Genomic DNA, 22,051 nt, shown 5'->3' on the forward strand with positions numbered 1-22,051 from the left:
GTTACATCCCAAGGGACATTCCTGGCAACATTTGGTGCATGGCAATAACATTTTCTGATTCTGAAGTCACAATATGGAAAAAGTACAGTGCATGTGGACCAGTACACGTTAACATTCCGTTAAAGGGATTGTACCCTGTGGTTGTTTTGAGATTGTTGTTTTCTGACCACAGTGCTAACAGGTTGTACTTATGCAGTGTGTAGCGCTCAAACTCAAAACAACAACCTGAGGGGGCTGACGTCTCTTGTTGTTGCAACAGGAAGTTGCAGCAACCTTACGAAAGTGATGGCACATTCAGGAGCATATGAGCTAATGCATTCAAGCCTTTTTTGTGAAAAAAACTAATCACAAAAGTAACAAGCTACAACATAGATTTCTTTATAGGCCAAATAAATAAAATCACCCATTAAGTCATGTACTCAATCGACTTATCGATCCTCAACTCTATTAAATACTGTGCTTTAAATGGAAAGGGACAGGGTGACAGGCCTTGAACTCTATTGCACAGGGACATTTTTACATATCAGAGTTCTACTGTAGGTTCTGGTGCACAGGGGCATTTTTACATTGAGTTCTACTGTAGGTTCTGTAACACAGGGACATTTATACATCTCAGAGTTCTACTGTTGGTTCTGGAGGACAGGGACATTTTGACATATCAGAGTTCTACTGTAGGTTCTGTAACACAGGGACATTTATACATAGTTATACTGTAGGTTCTTAACAGGGACATTTATACATATCAGAGTTCTATTGTTGGTTCTGTAACACAGAGACATTTTTACATAGTTCTACTGTTGGTTCTGTAAGACAGGGACATTTTTTAATAGTTCTACTGTAGGTTCTGTAACAGAGACATTTTTAAATAGTTCTACTGTAGGTTCTGTCAATATCGCAGCTCTTATCTGACTCATCATATCCTGCTACCCTCCTCCTATCAAGTCACACTATGTTTCCCATCTCTCACAAAGCCTCTTCTAGCCTGGTCCCAGATCTGTTTGTGCTATTTCCTACTCCACTGCTGTCATTGTCAAGCCAAGGAGTTGACAAGAGAGCAGAAACAGACTGGAACCCAGGCTACTATTGATGTCACTAAACAACTAGAGCGCCACAGAGACAGAGACACTTTACACCTAGTTTGATAGCTACAGTACAGTCATACAGACATGCTACATCAGCTCATCATTCTACAGGGAGAGAAGAACCTCATGGTGTTGAGGTAAAGATGAGACCTTCCCCTGACTTCACACAGAGCCTGACGGTTTAAGAGACGCAAAGACTTCTTTCAGAGAAAACGAGGAGTGTTATTTTCCACACATCAGGCGGTGTGTGGAGTGAGGGAGTACAGGTCCCACACGGGACAGCCTGACTCAATACACCCAAATTACATCAGGTGACAGCACATGATCTGACAATTAGTCAGGCACTTCCCATGAGATTCCAACTGCTACTAGTTTACTAATGAACAGTGTGCCTAGTTGGTGCATGCAGCCTGAAAGACGCCCACGGGCCCATGTAGAGGAAGTTAGCTACGTTGTCAACAGCAGGCAGCAGCACCAGTATGGCTCCAAGGCACACTTCAGAAACCCTCCTGTTTAAAGACCACTACTACTGACTAATGTGTAACTTCAGGTCTTTCAACTCAACAGTGGCAGCGTAACAGATGTTAAATCCTATACAGTGGGGAAAACAAGTATTTAGTCAGCCACCAATTGTGCAAGTTCTCCCACTTAAAAAGATGAGAGAGGCCTGTAATTTTCATCATAGGTACACGTCAACTATGACAGACAAATTGAGAATTTTTTTTCCAGAAAATCACATTGTAGGATTTTTAATGAATTTATTTGCAAATTATGGTGGAAAATAAGTATTTGGTCACCGACAAACAAGCAAGATTTCTGGCTTTCACAGACCTGTAACTTCTTCTTTAAGAGGCTCCTCTGTCCTCCACTCGTTACCTGTATTAATGGCACCTGTTTGAACTTGTTATCAGTATAAAAGACACCTGTCCACAACCTCAAACAGTCACACTCCAAACTCCACTATGGCCAAGACCAAAGGGCTGTCAAAGGACACCAGAAACAAAATTGTAGACCTGCACCAGGCTGGGAAGACTGAATCTGCAATAGGTAAGCAGCTTGGTTTGAAGAAATCAACTGTGGGAGCAATTATTAGGAAATGGAAGACATACAAGACCACTGATAATCTCCCTCGATCTGGGGCTCCACGCAAGATCTCACCCCGTGGGGTCAAAAAGATCACAAGAACGGTGAGCAAAAATCCCAGAACCACACGGGGGGACCTAGTGAATGACCTGCAGAGAGCTGGGACCAAAGTAACAAAGCCTACCATCAGTAACACACTACGCCGCCAGGGACTGAAATCCCGCAGTGCCAGACGTGTCCCCCTGCTTAAGCCAGTACATGTCCAGGCCCGTCTGAAGTTTGCTAGAGTGCATTTGGATGATCCAGAAGAGGATTGGGAGAATGTCATATGGTCAGATGAAACCAAAATAGAACTTTTTGGTAAAAACTCAACTCGTCGTGTTTGGAGGACAAAGAATGCTGAGTTGCATCCAAAGAACACCATACCTACTGTGAAGCATGGGGGTGGAAACATCATGCTCTGGGGCTGTTTTTCTGCAAAGGGACCAGGACGACTGATCCGTGTAAAGGAAAGAATGAATGGGGCCATGTATCGTGAGATTTTGAGTGAAAACCTCCTTCCATCAGCAAGGGCATTGAAGATGAAACGTGGCTGGGTCTTTCAGCATGACAATGATCCCAAACACACCGCCCGGGCAACGAAGGAGTGGCTTCGTAAGAAGCATTTCAAAGTCCTGGAGTGGCCTAGCCAGTCTCCAGATCTCAACCCCATAGAAAATCTTTGGAAGGAGTTGAAAGTCCGTGTTGCCCAGCGACAGCCCCAAAACATCACTGCTCTAGAGGAGATCTGCATGGAGGAATGGGCCAAAATAACATCAACAGTGTGTGAAAACCTTGTGAAGACTTACAGAAAACGTTTGACCTGTGTCATTGCCAACAAAGGGTATATAACAAAGTATTGAGAAACTTTTGTTATTGACCAAATACTTATTTTCCACCATAATTTGCAAATAAATTCATTAAAAATCCTACAATGTGATTTTCTGGATTTTTTTTCTCATTTTGTCTGTCATAGTTGACGTGTACCTATGATGAAAATTACAGGCCTCTCTCATCTTTTTAAGTGGGAGAACTTGCACAATTGGTGGCTGACTAAATACTTTTTTCCCCCACTGTATACAGTAAGGTGCAGTGCATCAATGTGTGTGACTGAACATTAGGCTTATTTCTTCAGGTTTTCTGTAATCAATCTAGAATGAAATGATAATATTAGCCTACCAGTTGGCTGTCATTTGTGGGCCAGTCCATGTCTCATTGCATGTGTCTGGTAGGGCAGGGAGAAGGGGTTCAGAAGAACCCAGTCTCAGTGAGCCCTCCTGGGTCCTGGGTTATCAGGGAGTCCAGAGCCAGAACAGTCTCAGTGAGCCCTCCTGGGTCCTGGGTTATCAGGGTCCCGAGTCAGAACAGCAGGTCCAGACCAGGCCCACAGGATCCTTCAGCCCCTCTTAGAGTAGTGAGTAGCACATCTCTCCTAACCAGCCAGCACTAGTGCCTGTGTGTCTCTAGCCCTCTCTCCTAACCAGCACTAGCGCCTGTCTGTCTGTCTCTCGCTCCGTCTCACTCTCCTTCTGTCAAGCAACCAGGAAATGCCAAGTCACTATAACCGAAACACATTTCCTCCACGCGCCGCTCAAACTCAGCATCCTCATAGTAGGCCTAACCTCTTCCTCTTTAGTTACTGGAGCTATTTGTGAAGCAGATGGGGATGTCGGTAAGGGCTCGACCCAACAGCATCCTCCAACTATCTAGCACTACATGTACTCAGCACACTACTTCTCAGAATGACTCGGATGAGTGTAATGGGAACAGTTGGTGTACAAAATGTTTGAACAGTCTGATGAGTTGTTGTGGAACCCAAAATATCTGACTAGGTGATAATAGATGTATTTTTCACAAACTGTACATCTGAGGAAGAACAGTGTTTCTGAATGAGTTTTGTATTGGGAAGAGTTAGATCTGTTCACTGGAAAGCTGACTATAGCTACAGTATGACGGTCATTACAAGGTACTTGACTAATGTGTACCTGCTCGGCACGGTAAGGAATAAGTAAATAGTCTCAGTACAAATATACTATGCCCTCAAGTCGTCATCTGTGATCCAAGTTTAGCCATGATGGCTCTCCATAAACACAGCGTATTGTATTCATTTCAACAGCCACCTCATACCCTGACTGTCTGTTTCAGTGACATGAAGATAGAATTACCTTGAAATAGTCACATCATTGTCAGTTATCCACAGTAGAGGTCTGCACAGGACTGATTTCTTCATCCTGCTCCGCCTGCAGATTTTCATAACGCACCACGCCCGCTGGCTTTCTGTCTGACTCCCACCCGCTACCGCAAGAACTGGTCCCAAACCCAACCGCAGTCCCGTAAAGTTATTTTAGGTGTATGTGACACAGCTCACTTGCCAGCTATTTTTCGCCCTATAGGCAATATCAGAAATAGGTATAATTACAAGAGATTCTCACGTGGTCCATTATATTAGGTTATCTGTATTTAATACTGGGCTATATCAGCCAATATGCTAGATGTAGTTTGAAGTGAGCAGAGTTGGAGAGACTTGCCCTTTCTCTTAAACTATTTTTATAGCCTACCCAGGGCCGGCATTGTGACAATTGGCTGCTGCCTTCCGGCGCCCCTGATTGGCTGCTACTCTGCCGAAGGCACCTCAGCCACCAGCTCATAGCGTTGCTGCAGTTCCCGACGACTTGTGTGTTTATATGGGATTATCCAATTGTGAAACATTAATACAAATGAATCTGCCAATTAAATGATTGTTTTGTTTTTTATGTTTGTGTATGACGAAGACGATTAGTAATGAAGTCAGTAGCCTAACCTGTTAATGTTAGCTAGCTACTACTAGTGGATATCATTTTAGCTAAAAGTAAACTATAGATTTGAAACAATTTGCTACCATGTCTAAAAAAACTATCAGGAAGCGAATATTTAAAAAATAAACGAATGAGAAAAGAGGCACAGTCTCCAAACCAAAGAGATTCGCTGCTGAACTGTATCAGCGTGCAGCAATGTCCATCAGCCAGTGTGGAGAATGACAAGCCTCCGAGGACTGGCCATTCATTCGCCGAGAACAACGAGCCCCCGTTCGCTGATTCTAGCAGCGAAGAGGGCAACCCAGAGGAGTCCGAGCCATGCACTTCCACTGATGATGACAGCTCTCTGGCTGGACAAGAACAGGTGGTTGCACCAGGCCTAGCCACACCTCCAAACAACGCCGGCGAAGACCCTACTATCTTGGACCCGGACCCAGATTCGTCGCTCCCCGTCCCCGATGACAGTGGTGGTGCTGCTGCTAAATCCAACTCCCAGACAAAAAATATAAAGGATCCCGGTGAGTGGCCAAAATATATGAATGGATCTTTACGGGATATGTTAGTGCAGGCTGGGCCACATCAGGATAAAGAGGGGAATTTCCCAAGAGATGAGGGACAACTAAAGTTTTTGGTGGCCCACTACAATAGGAGGATGGCGAACGTAGAGAGAGTGGAGACCCATGGCTTGTCTATTCCAAGCAAAACACTGCTCCAGCGAACGAGGCCCACCATGCATTTATGAAAGCACTTGTTTCTAAAGCTCAAATGATCTCACTCTTTTTTACAGTTAAAATATATGTTAAATATGTTATATAATAGTGTTATTTTTATTGTAATTGTAACAATTATGGGATCGTTCCATGTGGGATAACAGGTAAGAAACTCTGTTTCCTACTATAGGTAAGCAATGTGATAGCAACATTGTAACTCTCTGATGCAGGGGTTAAAGTAAAATTCCCTTCTGCCTGGTAAGGGACCTCCTATACAGTGGGGGAAAAAAGTATTTAGTCAGCCACCAATTGTGCAAGTTCTCCCACTTAAAAAGATGAGAGAGGCCTGTAATTTTCATCATAGGTACACGTCAACTATGACAGACAAATTGAGAAAAAAAATTCCAGAAAATCACATTGTAGGATTTTTAATGAATTTATTTGCAAATTATGGTGGAAAATAAGTATTTGGTCACCTACAAACAAGCAAGATTTCTGGCTCTCACAGACCTGTAACTTCTTCTTTAAGAGGCTCCTCTGTCCTCCACTCGTTACCTGTATTAATGGCTCCTGTTTGAACTTGTTATCAGTATAAAAAGACACCTGTCCACAACCTCAAACAGTCACACTCCAAACTCCACTATGGCCAAGACCAAAGAGCTGTCAAAGGACACCAGAAACACAATTGTAGACCTGCACCAGGCTGGGAAGACTGAATCTGCAATAGGTAAGCAGCTTGGTTTGAAGAAATCAACTGTGGGAGCAATTATTAGGAAATGGAAGACATACAAGACCACTGATAATCTCCCTCGATCTGGGGCTCCACGCAAGATCTCACCCCGTGGGGTCAAAATGATCACAAGAACGGTGAGCAAAAATCCCAGAACCACACGGGGGGACCTAGTGAATGACCTGCAGAGAGCTGGGACCAAAGTAACAAAGCCTACCATCAGTAACACACTACGCCGCCAGGGACTGAAATCCCGCAGTGCCAGACGTGTTCCCCTGCTTAAGCCAGTACATGTCCAGGCCCGTCTGAAGTTTGCTAGAGTGCATTTGGATGATCCAGAAGAGGATTGGGAGAATGTCATATGGTCAGATGAAACCAAAATAGAACTTTTTGGTAAAAACTCAACTCGTCGTGTTTGGAGGACAAAGAATGCTGAGTTGCATCCAAAGAACACCATACCTACTGTGAAGCATGGGGGTGGAAACATCATGCTTTGGGGCTGTTTTTCTGCAAAGGGACCAGGACGACTGATCCGTGTAAAGGAAAGAATGAATGGGGCCATGTATCGTGGGATTTTGAGTGAAAACCTCCTTCCATCAGCAAGGGCATTGAAGATGAAACGTGGCTGGGTCTTTCAGCATGACAATGATCCCAAACACACCGCCCGGGCAACGAAGGAGTGGCTTCGTAAGAAGCATTTCAAGGTCCTGGAGTGGCCTAGCCAGTCTCCAGATCTCAACCCCATAGAAAATCTTTGGAGGGAGTTGAAAGTCCGTGTTGCCCAGCGACAGCCCCAAAACATCACTGCTCTAGAGGAGATCTGCATGGAGGAATGGGCCAAAATACCAGCAACAGTGTGAAAACCTTGTGAAGACTTACAGAAAACGTTTGACCTGTGTCATTGCCAACAAAGGGTATATAACAAAGTATTGAGAAACTTTTGTTATTGACCAAATACTTATTTTCCACCATAATTTGCAAATAAATTCATTAAAAATCCTACAATGTGATTTTCTGGCAAAAAAATTCTCATTTTGTCTGTCATAGTTGACGTGTACCTATGATGAAAATTACAGGCCTCTCTCATCTTTTTAAGTGGGAGAACTTGCACAATTGGTGGCTGACTAAATACTTTTTTTCCCCACTGTATGTGCACGGGTGCACCAAAAAATTTGTATGCCCATAATCATAGAATTACATATACACTGCTCAAAAAAATTAAGGGAACACTAAAATAACACATCCTAGATCTGAATGAATGAAATAATCTTATTAAATACTTTTCTTTACATAGTTGAATGTGCTGACAACAAAATCACACAAAAATTATCAATGGAAATCAAATTTAATCAACCCATGGAGGTCTGGATTTGGAGTCACCCTCAAAATTAAAGTGGAAAACCACACTACAGGCTGATCCAACTTTGATGTAATGTCCTTAAAACAAGTCAAAATGAGGCTCAGTAGTGTGTGTGGCCTCCACGTGCCTGTATGACCTCCCTACAACGCCTGGGCATGCTCCTGATGAGGTGGCGGATGGTCTCCTGAGGGATCTCCTCCCAGACCTGGACTAAAGCATCCGCCAACTCTTGGACAGTCTGTGGTGCAACGTGGCGTTGGTGGATGGAGCGAGACATGATGTCCCAGATGTGCTCAATTGGATTCAGGTCTGGGGAACGGGCGGGCCAGTCCATAGCATCAATGCCTTCCTCTTGCAGGAACTGCTGACACACTCCAGCCACATGAGGTCTAGCATTGTCTTGCATTAGGAGGAACCCAGGGCCAACCGCACCAGCATATGGTCTCACAAGGGGTCTGAGGATCTCATCTCGGTACCTAATGGCAGTCAGGCTACCTCTGGCGAGCACATGGAGGGCTGTGCGGCCCCCCAAAGAAATGCCACCCCACACCATGACTGACCCACCGCCAAACCGGTCATGCTGGAGGATGTTGCAGGCAGCAGAACGTTCTCCACGGCGTCTCCAGACTCTGTCACGTCTGTCACACGTGCTCAGTGTGAACCTGCTTTCATCTGTGAAGAGCACAGGGCGCCAGTGGCGAATTTGCCAATCTTGGTGTTCTCTGGCAAATGCCAAACGTCCTGCACGGTGTTGGGCTGTAAGCACAACCCCCACCTGTGGACGTCGGGCCCTCATACCACCCTAATGGGGTCGGTTTCTGACCGTTTGAGCAGACACATGCACATTTGTGGCCTGCTGGAGGTCATTTTGTAGGGCTCTGGCAGTGCTCCTCCTACTCCTCCTTGCACAAAGGCGGAGGTAGCAGTCCTGCTGCTGGGTTGTTGCCCTCCTACGGCCTCCTCCACGTCTCCTGATGTACTGTTCTGTCTCCTGGTAGCGCCTCCATGCTCTGGACACTACGCTGACAGACACAGCAAACCTTCTTGCCACAGCTCGCATTGATGTGCCATCCTGGATGAGCTGCACTACCTGAGCCACTTGTGTGGGTTGTAGACTCCGTCTCATGCTACCACTAGAGTGAAAGCACCGCCAGCATTCAAAAGTGACCAAAACATCAGCCAGGAAGCATAGGAACTGAGAAGTGGTCTGTGGTCACCACCTGCAAAACCACTTCTTTATTGGGGGTGTCTTGCTAATTGCCTATAATTTCCACCTGTTGTCTATTCCATTTGCACAACAGCATGTGAAATGTATTGTCAATCAGTGTTGCTTCCTAAGTGGACAGTTTGATTTCACAGAAGTGTGATTGACTTGGAGTTACATTGTGTTGTTTAAGTGTTCCCTTTATTTTTTTGAGCAGTGTATAATTGGAGCCTATTTCTTCCTATTCCAAAAAATAAGTGGTAAGCCTACCTGTTTGACAGACACAACTATGCTATCCATAGATGTCGGTATAGCCAAATACTCCAATACTGTCGCATGCACTGATTAAATACCTCGGTGCCTGGGAAGGGCTTGGTGCGTTTGGTTAAAACCAGGACTCTAATTGAGTGAGGGTATCACCTACCCTTTGTTAAAGAAAAGGGCAAAAAGGATATCTGTTGTTTGCTTTATATTTTGAAATAAATGCATAAAACGTATCCAAATTATATTAAGCGTTCTATAAGGATGCTTAACTCGGTGATGCCTTATGGTACAAACAAGCTCTAAAATGCCCGCGAAAGACGTGACTCCGATGCATATGGGGATGTATTGATTCCTCTCTATGACATTCTGAAGCTGAGCTGCAGCCTATAATATTAGAGGAGATCATTTTTGACTTTGCTATTCTATCCCTATTAATTGAGCTTTTCTCTTTCTGAAATGTTTGTCTTGCCGAGGGCGGCAGAACGTCCAGGGCCGGCCCTGAGCCTACCTTTTAGGAGTGGGAAGATTTTCAAACTGAGAAATAGCCTATGGGTGATCAATATTTATTTCTAGGCAATGTAGTAAACTATAGCCTAATCATATTTAGGAAGTACATTTCCTTGGAAAGATAACTGCCCCGTGCCTCTCCTCCCATACATAGGCTATAGCCTACTCTATTTAAATTGAGACCACATGCGAACCTGATCTCGCACCTATGGCTACTGAACTTGAAGCAGAATGATGACGGCTACTTTTGCATATAGCCTACCTACCTATATATATATATTTTTTTTTTCATCTCTTTGTGTTTCATAATTTTCCTTCAATTCGCAAGAGGCTGAATGTATCTCACAGGAAAAAGCATCCGAGCGAGCAAACAGTGCCCCTCTGTCTCTCTATGTGTAGGCCATCTATCTGATACTGTCTGGTCCAAACGAGTATGACATTCTTGCCGCCCGTAGCATTGAATGCAAGGGAAGCCAGCGAGCATTTGGACTCCCTTGGCAAAAAAAGTATACAAATTAGCCAATCAGCGTTGAGCTAAACTGAGCGAGATCAACTGTGAATGGTCCTGGCGAAGAAAAAAAAAAAGTGTCAAGGGAAGCCAGCTTGGATTTGGCTCCTATCTAATTGCTTTGAGAACATACCTCATTAACAGAAACAACTTGAATTGTTGCATCTCGTTGTTGTTGTCCTCCGGTGGCTGGCTAGCTAGCCATCTAAAATGATCCCTTTCCTAAATTAGCCATGGATGGAGATAGGGATTTGGACTTGTAGTTTTACTTAATTCTCCGTACTGGCCAATGATTATAACGGCGATTCTGATCCAACCATTAATAAAAACAAATGTTATTTGCCACATGCGCCGAATACAACAGGTGTAGACCTTACAGTGAAATGCTTACTTACAAGCCCTTAACCAACAATGCAGTTTGTTGTTAAGTAAAAAATTGATGAGTAAAAAATAACAAATAACAAATAATTAAAGAGCTGCAGTAAAATAAAATAACAGTAGGGAGGCACCGGTTAGTCGAGATAATTGAGGTAATATGTACATGTGGGTAGAGTTAAAGTGACTATGCATAGATAATAAACAGAGTAGCAGCAGCGTAAAAGAGGGGGTGGGGTGGGGGAGACAATGCAAATAGTCCGGGTAGCCATGATTAGCTGTTCAGGAGTCTTATGGCTTGGGGGTAGAAGCTGTTAAGAAGCCTTTTGGACCTAGACTTGGTGCTCTGGTACCGCTTGCCATGCGGTAGCAGAGAGAAAAGTCTATGACTGGGGTGTCTGGAGTCTTTGACAATTTTTAGGGCCTTCCTCTGACACCGCCTGGTATAGAGGTCCTGGATGGCAGGAAGCTTGGCCCCAGTGATGTACTGGGCCGTACGCACTACCCTATGTAGTGCCTTGCGGTCGGAGGCCGAGCAGTTGCCATACCAGGCAGTGATGCAACCAGTCAGGATGCTCTTGATGGTGCAGCTGTATAACTTTTTTAGGATCTGAGGACCCATGCCAAATCAAATGTCTCCTGGGGGGGAATAGGCTTTGTCGTGCCCTCTTCACGACTGTCTTGGTGATGTGGACACCAAGGAACTTGAAGCTCTCAACCTGTTCCACTACAGCCCCGTCGATGAGAATGGGGGCGTGCTCAGTCCACTTTTTTTTCTTGTAGTCCACAATCATCTCCTTTGTCTTGATCACATTGAGGGAGAGGTTGTTAATTCATACATTGTTGTGCACCTAGCCTGAGAGGATGGAAGTTCAATATGTAGCTAAATGTAGAAGGCTAATGTTAACTAGCTAACGTTACCCATGAATGGAAGTTAGACAAGCGAGCAAGCATTTTAGCAAGGTAGCCTAGGATAACAAAAAATAAAAGCGTGTACTGTATCGTCAACATGAAAGAGAGGAGGATGGCATTGGCGTTTCTCTACAAGTAGGGTGAGTCAACATGTTTTTCTACTTGCACGAACGCGTGCGCACACACACACGCGAAAACAGAAATCAGAAACATGGACAGCCACATGATATTTAGCTTATTGGACTAAATTGTTTTTGGTATCTTTGTTGTACCTGTTTTAGACTAAGCAGAGGTGATTTGATAATGTTGAAGTTGAAATGGTGCTGGAATAGTGGAGGCAGCTCCTGTTTTCTTTGTGACTTGCGGTAACTGTCTGTGGTTCTAAATCAATAGTTGTTTAGTGGTCCGAAAATGTCGGAAACATTAACTTGCTTAACCATGCTGTAGGTAGGTAATGTAACTGTCTGTTACATGCAATATGCGTCGTGGACTTCACCGGACAGAGGTTGCTATCCGGTTTTGTGATAAAACAAAAGTTGTGGTTGAATTTATTCTGCCACTGTCTGGCCTATATATCACGGTCGCAAGGCATATGAATTAACAGCAAACAACGCAATTATCAAAACACATACAGTGTAGGTACAGTGAGGGAAGAAAGTATTTGATCCCCTGCTGACTTTGTATGTTTGCCCACTGACAAAGAAATGATCAGTCTATAATTTTAATGGTCGGTTTATTTGAACAGTGAGAGACAGAATAACAACAAAAAAATCCAGAAAAACGCATGTCAAAAATGTTATAAATTGATTTGCATTTTAATGAGGGAAATACGTATTTGACCCCTCTGCAAAACATGACTTAGTACTTGGTGGCAAAACCGTTGTTGGCAATCACAGAGGTCAGAAGTTTCTTGTAGTTGGCCACCAGGTTTGCACACATCTCAGGAGGGATTTTGTACCACTCCTCTTTGCAGATCTTCTCCAAGTCATTAAGGTTTCGATTTTGACATTTGGCAACTCGAACCTTCAGCTCCCTCCACAGATTTTCTATGGGATTAAGGTCTGGAGACTGGCTAGGCCACTCCAGGACCTTAATGTGCCTCTTCTTGAGCCACTCCTTTGTTGCCTTGGCCGTGTGTTTTGGGTCATTATCATGCTGGAATACCCATCCACGACCCATTTTCAATGCCCTGGCTGAGGGAAGGAGGTTCTCACCCAAGATTTGACGGTACATGGCCCCGTCCATCGTCCCTTTGATGCGGTGAAGTTGTCCTGTCCCCTTAGCAGAAAAACACCCCCAAAGCATAATGTTTCCACCTCCATGTTTGACGGTGGGGATGGTGTTCTTGGGGTCATAGGCAGCATTCCTCCTCCTCCAAACACGGTGAGTTGAGTTGATGCCAAAGAGCTCGATTTTGGTCTCATCTGACCACAACACTTTCACCCAGTTCTCCTCTGAATCATTCAGATGTTCATTGGCAAACTTCAGACGGGCATGTACAGTGGGGAGAACAAGTATTTGATACACTGCCAATTTTGCAGGTTTTCCTACTTACAAAGCATGTAGAGGTCTGTAATTTTTATCATAGGTACACTTCAACTGTGAGAGACAAAAATCCAGAAAATCACATTGTATGATTTTTAAGTAATTAACTTGCATTTTATTGCATGACATAAGTATTTGATCACCTACCAACCAGTAAGAATTCCGGCTCTCACAGACCTGTTAGTTTTTCTTTAAGAAGCCCTCCTGTTCTCCACTCATTACCTGTATTAACTGCACCTGTTTGAACTCGTTACCTGTATAAAAGACACCTGTCCACACACTCAATCAAACAGACTCCAACCTCTCTACAATGGCCAAGACCAGAGAGCTGTGTAAGGACATCAGGGATACAATTGTAGACCTGCACAAGGCTGGGATGGGCTACAGGACAATAGGCAAGCAGCTTGGTGAGAAGGCAACAACTGTTGGTGCAATTATTAGAAAATGGAAGAAGTTCAAGATGACGGTCAATCACTCTCGGCCTGGGGCTCCATGCAAGATCTCACCCCGTGGGGCATCAATGATCATAAGGAAGGTGAGGGATCAGCCCAGAACTAAACGGCAGGACCTGGTCAATGACCTGAAGAGAGCTGGGACCACAGTCTCAAAGAAAACCATTAGTAACACACTACGCCGTCATGGATTAAAATCCTGCAGCGCACGCAAGGTCCCCTGCTCAAGCCCGCGCATGTCCAGGCCCGTCTGAAGTTTGCCAATGACCATCTGGATGATCCAGAGGAGGAATGGGAGAAGGTCATGTGGTCTGATGAGACAAAAATAGAGCTTTTTGATCTAAACTCCACTCGCCGTGTTTGGAGGAAGAAGAAGGATGAGTACAACCCGAAGAACACCATCCCAACTGTGAAGCATGGAGATGGAAACATCATTCTTTGGAGATGCTTTTCTGCAAAGGGGACAGGACAACTGCACCGTATTGAGGGGAGGATGGATGGGGCCATGTATCGCGAGATCTTGGCCAACAACTTCCTTCCCTCAGTAAGAGCATTGAAGATGGGTCATGGCTGGGTCTTCCAGCATGACAACGACCCGAAACACACAGCCAGGGCAACTAAGGAGTGGCTCCTTAAGAAGCATCTCAAGGTCCTGGAGTGGCCTAGCCAGTCTCCAGACCTGAACCGAATAGAAAATCTTTGGAGGGAGCTGAAAGTCCGTATTGCCCAGCGACAGCCCCGAAACCTGAAGGATCTGGAGAAGGTCTGTATGGAGGAGTGGACCAAAATCCCTGCTGCAGTGTGTGCAAACCTGGTCAAGACCTACAGGAAACGTATGATCTCTGTAATTGCAAACAAAGGTTTCTGTACCAAATATTAAGTTCTGCTTTTCTGATGTATCAAATACTTATGTCATGCAATAAAAAGCAAATTTTTATTACTTAAAAATCATACAATGTGATTTTCTGGATCCTGCCGTGTAGTTCTGGGCTGATCCCTCACCTTCCTCATGATCATTGATGCCCCACGAGGTGAGATCTTGCATGGAGCCCCAGACCGAGGGTGATTGACCATCATCTTGAACTTCCATTTTCTAATAATTGCGCCAACAGTTGTTGCCTTCTCACCAAGCTGCTTGTCTATTGTCCTGTAGCCCATCCCAGCCTTGTGCAGGTCTACAATTTTATCCCTGATGTCCTTACACAGCTCTCTGGTCTTGGCCATTGTGGAGAGGTTGGAGTCTGTTTGATTGAGTGTGTGGACAGGTGTATTTTATACAGGTAACAAGTTCAAACAGGTGCAGTTAATACAGGTAATGAGTGGAGAACAGGAGGGCTTCTTAAAGAAAAACTAACAGGTCTGTGAGCCGGAATTCTTTCTTTTTGTTTTAGATTCCGTCTCTCACAGTTGAAGTGTACCTATGATAAAAATGACAGACCTCTACATGCTTTGTAAGTAGGAAAACCTGCAAAATCGGCAGTTTATCAAATACTTGTTCTCCCCACTGTATATGTGCTTTCTTGAGCAGGGGGACCTTGTGGGCGCTGCAGGATTTCAGTCCTTCACGGCGTAGTGTGTTACCAATTGTTTTCTTGGTGACTATGGTCCCAGCAGCCTTGAGATCATTGACAAGATCCTCCCGCGTAGTTCTGGGCTGATTCCTCACCATTCTCATGATCATTGCAACTCCACGAGGTGAGATCTTGCATGGAGCCCCAGGCCGAGGGAGATTGACAGTTCTTTTGTGTTTCTTCCATTTGCGAATAATCGCACCAACTGTTGTCACCTTCTCACCAAGCTGCTTGGCAATGGTCTGGTAGCCCATTCCAGCCTTGTGTAGGTCTACAATCTTGTCCCTGACATCCTTGGAGAGCTCTTTGGTCTTGGCCATGGTGGAGAGTTTGGAATCTGATTGATTGATTGCTTCTGTGGACAGGTGTCTTTTATATAGGTAACAAACTGAGATTAGGAGCACTCCCTTTAAGAGTGTGCTCCTAATCTCAGCTCGTTACCTGTATAAAAGACACCTGGGAGACAGAAATCTTTCTGATTGAGAGGGAGTCAAATACTTATTTCCCTCATTAAAATGCAAATCAATTTATAAAATTTTTGACATGCGTTTTTCTGAATTTTGTTGTTGTTATTCTGTCTCTCACTGTTCAAATAAACCTACCATTAAAATTATAGACTGATAATTTCTTTGTCAGTGGGCAAATGTACAAAATCAGCAGGGGATCAAATACTTTCTTCCCTCACTGTAGTAATATTGCTTCCAAAGTGATTTTACCCACGTACCACTACTGTTAAGTTAACTGCCACGTGATTCTCCGCCCATGTAGGCAGCCTACTCTATTTCAATGAGACCACACTAGGCGCACTTGAACTCGCACGCCCAACTAGGAGAGGACAGGCAGGCTACTGAAGTTGAAGCAGTGAATTCTGAGTGTTTGAATAATGTGAAAAATATGTGTGTTTAATACCATAGATAGGCTAACGCATACAAAGCAGAAAGATGACCGTTTCCAAATAATCTGCGGGACAACAAAAATATTTTCATCCCAAAGTCGTCTGTCTGACCGGCCGCTCCCGTCCGCAGCATGAAAAATGTCGACCGCGCCGCTATAATCTCTGTCGGGACCCGCAGGTCCCGCGGGACGCAGCCCTCAATCCATAGTCAAAAATAAACCTGACATCACTTGGGATGGAGAGCCATTTACTCTAAACCTGGATTCAGAATAGAGAGTCTACTGTGATCTACTGGGGTTATATTCAAACTGTTCTGTATCTACTGGGGTTATATTCAAGCTGTTCTGTATCTACTGGGGTTATATTCAAGCTGTTCTGTATCTACTGAGGTTATATTCAAACTGTCCTGTATCTAGTGGGGTTATATTCAAGCTGTTCTGTATCTAGTGGGGTTATATTGAAACTGTTCTGTATCTAGTGGGGTTATATTAAATATGTTCTGTATCTAGTGGGGTTATTTTCAAGCTGTTCTGTATCTAGTGGGGTTATTTTCAAGCTGTTCTGTATCTAGTGGGGTTATATTCAAGCTGTCCTGTATCTAGTGGGGTTATATTCAATCTGTTCTGTATCTAGTGGGGTTATATTCAAGCTGTTCTGTATCTAGTGGGGTTATTTTCAAGCTGTTCTGTATCTAGTGGGGTTATATTCAAACTGTTCTGTATCTAGTGGGGTTATATTCAAGCTGTCCTGTATCTAGTGGGGTTATATTCAAGCTGTCCTGTATCTAGTGGGGTTATATTCAAACTGTCCTGTATCTAGTGGGGTTATATTCAAACTGTTCTGTATCTAGTGGGCATCCAGTCTGGGTACGGCAGATGTAGCCTGAGTGCCAGTCTGTTTGTGCTATCATGACAACCCCTTGTCACTCATTGTCATGTTTGGCTTGACACTGACATCAAGGAGTTGGCATAATAATAGCACCAAAAGACTGGCATCGAGGCTCCATCTGCCGTACCTCAAGCTGTTCAGTATCTAGTCTAGTGGCCGTCCAATAGTAAGACAGACGGCCTTCCACACTGGCACTGAGGCTCCATCTGCCGTACCTCAAGCTGTTCAGTATCTAGTCTAGTGGCCGTCCAATAGTAAGACAGACGGCCTTCCACACTGGCACTGAGGCTCCATCTGCCTTACCTCAAGCTGTTCAGTATCTAGTCTAGTGGCCGTCCAATAGTAAGACAGACGGCCTTCCACACTGGCACTGAGGCTCCATCTGCCTTACCTCAAGCTGTTCAGTATCTAGTCTAGTGGCCGTCCAATAGTAAGACAGACGGCCTTCCACACTGGCACTGAGGCTCCATCTGCCTTACCTCAAGCTGTTCAGTATCTAGTCTAGTGGCCGTCCAATAGTAAGACAGACGGCCTTCCACACTGGCACTGAGGCTCCATCTGCCTTACCTCAAGCTGTTCAGTATCTAGTCTAGTGGCCGTCCAATAGTAAGACAGACGGCCTTCCACACTGGCACTGAGGCTCCATCTGCCTTACCTCAAGCTGTTCAGTATCTAGTCTAGTGGCCGTCCAATAGTAAGACAGACGGCCTTCCACACTGGCACTGAGGCTCCATCTGCCTTACCTCAAGCTGTTCAGTATCTAGTCTAGTGGCCGTCCAATAGTAAGACAGACGGCCTTCCACACTGGCACTGAGGCTCCATCTGCCTTACCTCAAGCTGTTCAGTATCTAGTCTAGTGGCCGTCCAATAGTAAGACAGACGGCCTTCCACACTGGCACTGAGGCTCCATCTGCCTTACCTCAAGCTGTTCAGTATCTAGTCTAGTGGCCGTCCAATAGTAAGACAGACGGCCTTCCACACTGGCACTGAGGCTCCATCTGCCTTACCTCAAGCTGTTCAGTATCTAGTCTAGTGGCCGTCCAATAGTAAGACAGACGGCCTTCCACACTGGCACTGAGGCTCCATCTGCCGTACCTCAAGCTGTTCAGTATCTAGTCTAGTGGCCGTCCAATAGTAAGACAGACGGCCTTCCACACTGGCACTGAGGCTCCATCTGCCTTACCTCAAGCTGTTCAGTATCTAGTCTAGTGGCCGTCCAATAGTAAGACAGACGGCCTTCCACACTGGCACTGAGGCTCCATCTGCCTTACCTCAAGCTGTTCAGTATCTAGTCTAGTGGCCGTCCAATAGTAAGACAGACGGCCTTCCACACTGGCACTGAGGCTCCATCTGCCTTACCTCAAGCTGTTCAGTATCTAGTCTAGTGGCCGTCCAATAGTAAGACAGACGGCCTTCCACACTGGCACTGAGGCTCCATCTGCCTTACCTCAAGCTGTTCAGTATCTAGTCTAGTGGCCGTCCAATAGTAAGACAGACGGCCTTCCACACTGGCACTGAGGCTCCATCTGCCTTACCTCAAGCTGTTCAGTATCTAGTCTAGTGGCCGTCCAATAGTAAGACAGACGGCCTTCCACACTGGCACTGAGGCTCCATCTGCCTTACCTCAAGCTGTTCAGTATCTAGTCTAGTGGCCGTCCAATAGTAAGACAGACGGCCTTCCACACTGGCACTGAGGCTCCATCTGCCTTACCTCAAGCTGTTCAGTATCTAGTCTAGTGGCCGTCCAATAGTAAGACAGACGGCCTTCCACACTGGCACTGAGGCTCCATCTGCCTTACCTCAAGCTGTTCAGTATCTAGTCTAGTGGCCGTCCAATAGTAAGACAGACGGCCTTCCACACTGGCACTGAGGCTCCATCTGCCTTACCTCAAGCTGTTCAGTATCTAGTCTAGTGGCCGTCCAATAGTAAGACAGACGGCCTTCCACACTGGCACTGAGGCTCCATCTGCCTTACCTCAAGCTGTTCAGTATCTAGTCTAGTGGCCGTCCAATAGTAAGACAGACGGCCTTCCACACTGGCACTGAGGCTCCATCTGCCTTACCTCAAGCTGTTCAGTATCTAGTCTAGTGGCCGTCCAATAGTAAGACAGACGGCCTTCCACACTGGCACTGAGGCTCCATCTGCCTTACCTCAAGCTGTTCAGTATCTAGTCTAGTGGCCGTCCAATAGTAAGACAGACGGCCTTCCACAAATCCACAGCTGACTAGTCAGACTAATGGTACTAGAGACTGGCTGACTGATATTATGATGCAATTACAGAGTGATTACAGAGGGAGCAGCTCCTTTATAACTTAACACAGTCTTTCTGTATTCATAAATTATCTCTACACACCCACTGCTGAATGGGATTTCATCATGCTGGTTTTACAAGTCTCTCAATCTCTAGAATAAATGACTACTACCATTGTCTGTGTCTCAATTTCCAGGATGAAAGTCTTCACCTTGCTATGACAAAAGCCTTGATAAACAAATGGCTTTTTCTGTGTTCTCTGGGTTTAACTGACACAAAGGAAATTATGAAAGTGTTGTTGCTCTATTCACGGCAAAGCTTTTCTGAAACCAAAACAAAGTATTACAGGGTCTGGATTGGGCCACAACAGTAGGAAGCAAGCCTGGGATTTACAACACAGATGACTGTGTTACAGTATGAGACACACGGCCTAATCAACTTAGCTATGATATGACAAAGACAAGGCTTTATACACAACACATTTCCTGTAAAAAGCTTTGGAGTCATACCATGACTAGTCCTGGAATTAGGGAGTTTTCACACATAGTTTTGAGCTATAGGCCTAGTTCGAATCAAAGTTTGATTATTTGTTACATTGTATTTTTTTTCCCCATCTGGTCTGGTTGGTTTCACATTGCCAAATGTCAAACAAAAATTCCTAAACATAACCATGAAAGTAATTTGTTTATTGGACAGAAATGTTCACGTTAAATCCATCTACGATTATCATATTGCTTCACTTGTGTGTCCCAATCTTCATATTACTTTCGCTTTGGTCTTCTAACAACATGTGGTAAGAAACAGCGCAATAGCCGCTCCAACTGCGACGTGAATAGGCTATATTTAGTTTAGGGCCTTTCTCATGAGATACTGTAACAGGTTTTTTTATTCATTTATTGAACCTTTATTTTATCAGGGAGTCATACTGAGACCAAAGTCTATTTTACAGGTGAGCCCTGAGTTGAATAATGATGACAAAGATAAACACATCAAGTAAGATAACATCTGCACCGTCATCATTCAACTCAATTCAATGATAACACAAAGTATTTGAACAAAGTGTCTTTGATGAGCTGTTGTGGAAACCAAAATATCGGATCAGGTGATAACAGCCTTCTTTTGAACATACTGTACATTTGGGTAGCACAAGGTTTCTGCTTAACCAGGGCACACAGATTAGGTGATAATAACCACAAATTCATATTTGAACATACTGTAGATCTGAGGAGCCACATCATGTCTGGCTATGCTCCTTTCACCCAGATCCTCAGATGGACAGGGTCACCCAGATCCTCAGATGGACAGGGTCACCCAGGTCCTCAGATGGACAGGGTCACCCAGATGGACAGGGTCACCCAGGTCCTCAGATGGACAGGGTCACTCAGATGGACAGGGTCACCCAGATCCTCAGATGGACAGGGTCACCCAGATGGACAGGGTCACCCAGGTCCTCAGATGGACAGGGTCACTCAGATGGACAGGGTCACCCAGATCCTCAGATGGACAGGGTCACCCAGATCCTCAGATGGACAGGGTCCTGTACTGTACACCAGGGACATCCTATCAACAAACACTAACAAACTGAAACAGCACTGTGATTCAGACTTAAACTACAGTCAAACCATCTTGCATGGGTGAATACTGACCATATGAATATTGGTAATATCATACACATATTGTGAAACGTCCATGTTCCATCCATATACAGTGGGGAAAACAAGTATTTAGTCAGCCACCAATTGTGCAAGTTCTCCCACTTAAAAAGATGAGAGAGGCCTATAATTTTCGTCATAGGTACACGTCAACTATGACAGACAAAATTAGGAAAAAAAGTCCAGAAAATCACATTGTAGGATTTTTTATGAATTTATTTGCAAATTATGGTGGAAAATAAGTATTTGGTCAATAACAAAAGTTTCTCAATACTTTGTTATATACCCTTTGTTGGCAATGACACAGGTCAAACGTTTTCTGTAAGTCTTCACAAGGTTTTCACACACTGTTGCTGGTATTTTGGCCCATTCCTCCATGCAGATCTCCTCTAGAGCAGTGATGTTTTGGGGCTGTCGCTGGGCAACACAGACTTTCAACTCCCTCCAAAGATTTTCTATGGGGTTGAGATCTGGAGACTGGCTAGGCCACTCCAGGACCTTGAAATGCTTCTTACGAAGCCACTACATCGTTGCCCGGGCGGTGTGTGTGGGATCATTGTCATGCTGAAAGACCCAGCCACGTTTAATCTTCAATGCCCTTGCTGATGGAAGGAGGTTTTCACTCAAAATCTCACGATACATGGCCCCATTCATTCTTTCCTTTACACGGATCAGTCGTCCTGGTCCCTTTGCAGAAAAACAGCCCCAAAGCATGATGTTTCCACCCCCATGCTTCACAGTAGGTATGGTGTTCTTTGGAGGCAACTCAGCATTCTTTGTCCTCCAAACACGACGAGTTGAGTTTTTACCAAAAAGTTCTATTTTGGTTTCATCTGACCATATGACATTCTCCCAATCCTCTTCTGGATCATCCAAATGCACTCTAGCAAACTTCAGACGGGCCTGGACATGTACTGGCTTAAGCAGGGGGACACGTCTGGCACTGCAGGATTTGAGTCCCTGGCGGCGTAGTGTGTTACTGATGGTAGGCTTTGTTACTTTGGTCCCAGCTCTCTGCAGGTCATTCACTAGGTCCCCCCGTGTGGTTCTGGGATTTTTGCTCACCGTTCTTGTGATCATTTTGACCCCACGGGGTGAGATCTTGCGTGGAGCCCCAGATCGAGGGAGATTATCAGTGGTCTTGTATGTCTTCCATTTCCTAATAATTGCTCCCACAGTTGATTTCTTCAAACCAAGCTGCTTACCTATTGCAGATTCAGTCTTCCC

General features: G+C 44.8%; 1 protein-coding gene across 2 annotated transcripts in view; it reads right to left on the minus strand.

The window, feature by feature from the left end:
* The window catches only part of LOC311111943 (neurobeachin-like protein 2), a 106,805-nt gene that overhangs the window by 71,914 nt on the left and 12,840 nt on the right, over positions 1 to 22,051 (minus strand). Inside the window, exon 1 of one of the 2 annotated variants that reach the window (XM_084154878.1) lies at positions 3,384 to 3,471. The exons of the other annotated variant lie outside the window; for it this stretch is intronic. Coding sequence (XP_084011004.1) covers positions 3,384 to 3,413 — 30 coding nt within the window. The 5' untranslated portion in view covers positions 3,414 to 3,471. Of the gene's footprint in view, positions 1 to 3,383; positions 3,472 to 22,051 lie in introns of those variants that run through there. 2 annotated transcript variants of the gene reach the window in all.

The sequence above is a fragment of the Coregonus lavaretus genome, assembly GCF_964263955.1.
Source record: "Coregonus lavaretus genome assembly, chromosome: 3".
NCBI classification, from domain to species: Eukaryota; Metazoa; Chordata; class Actinopteri; order Salmoniformes; family Salmonidae; genus Coregonus; species Coregonus lavaretus.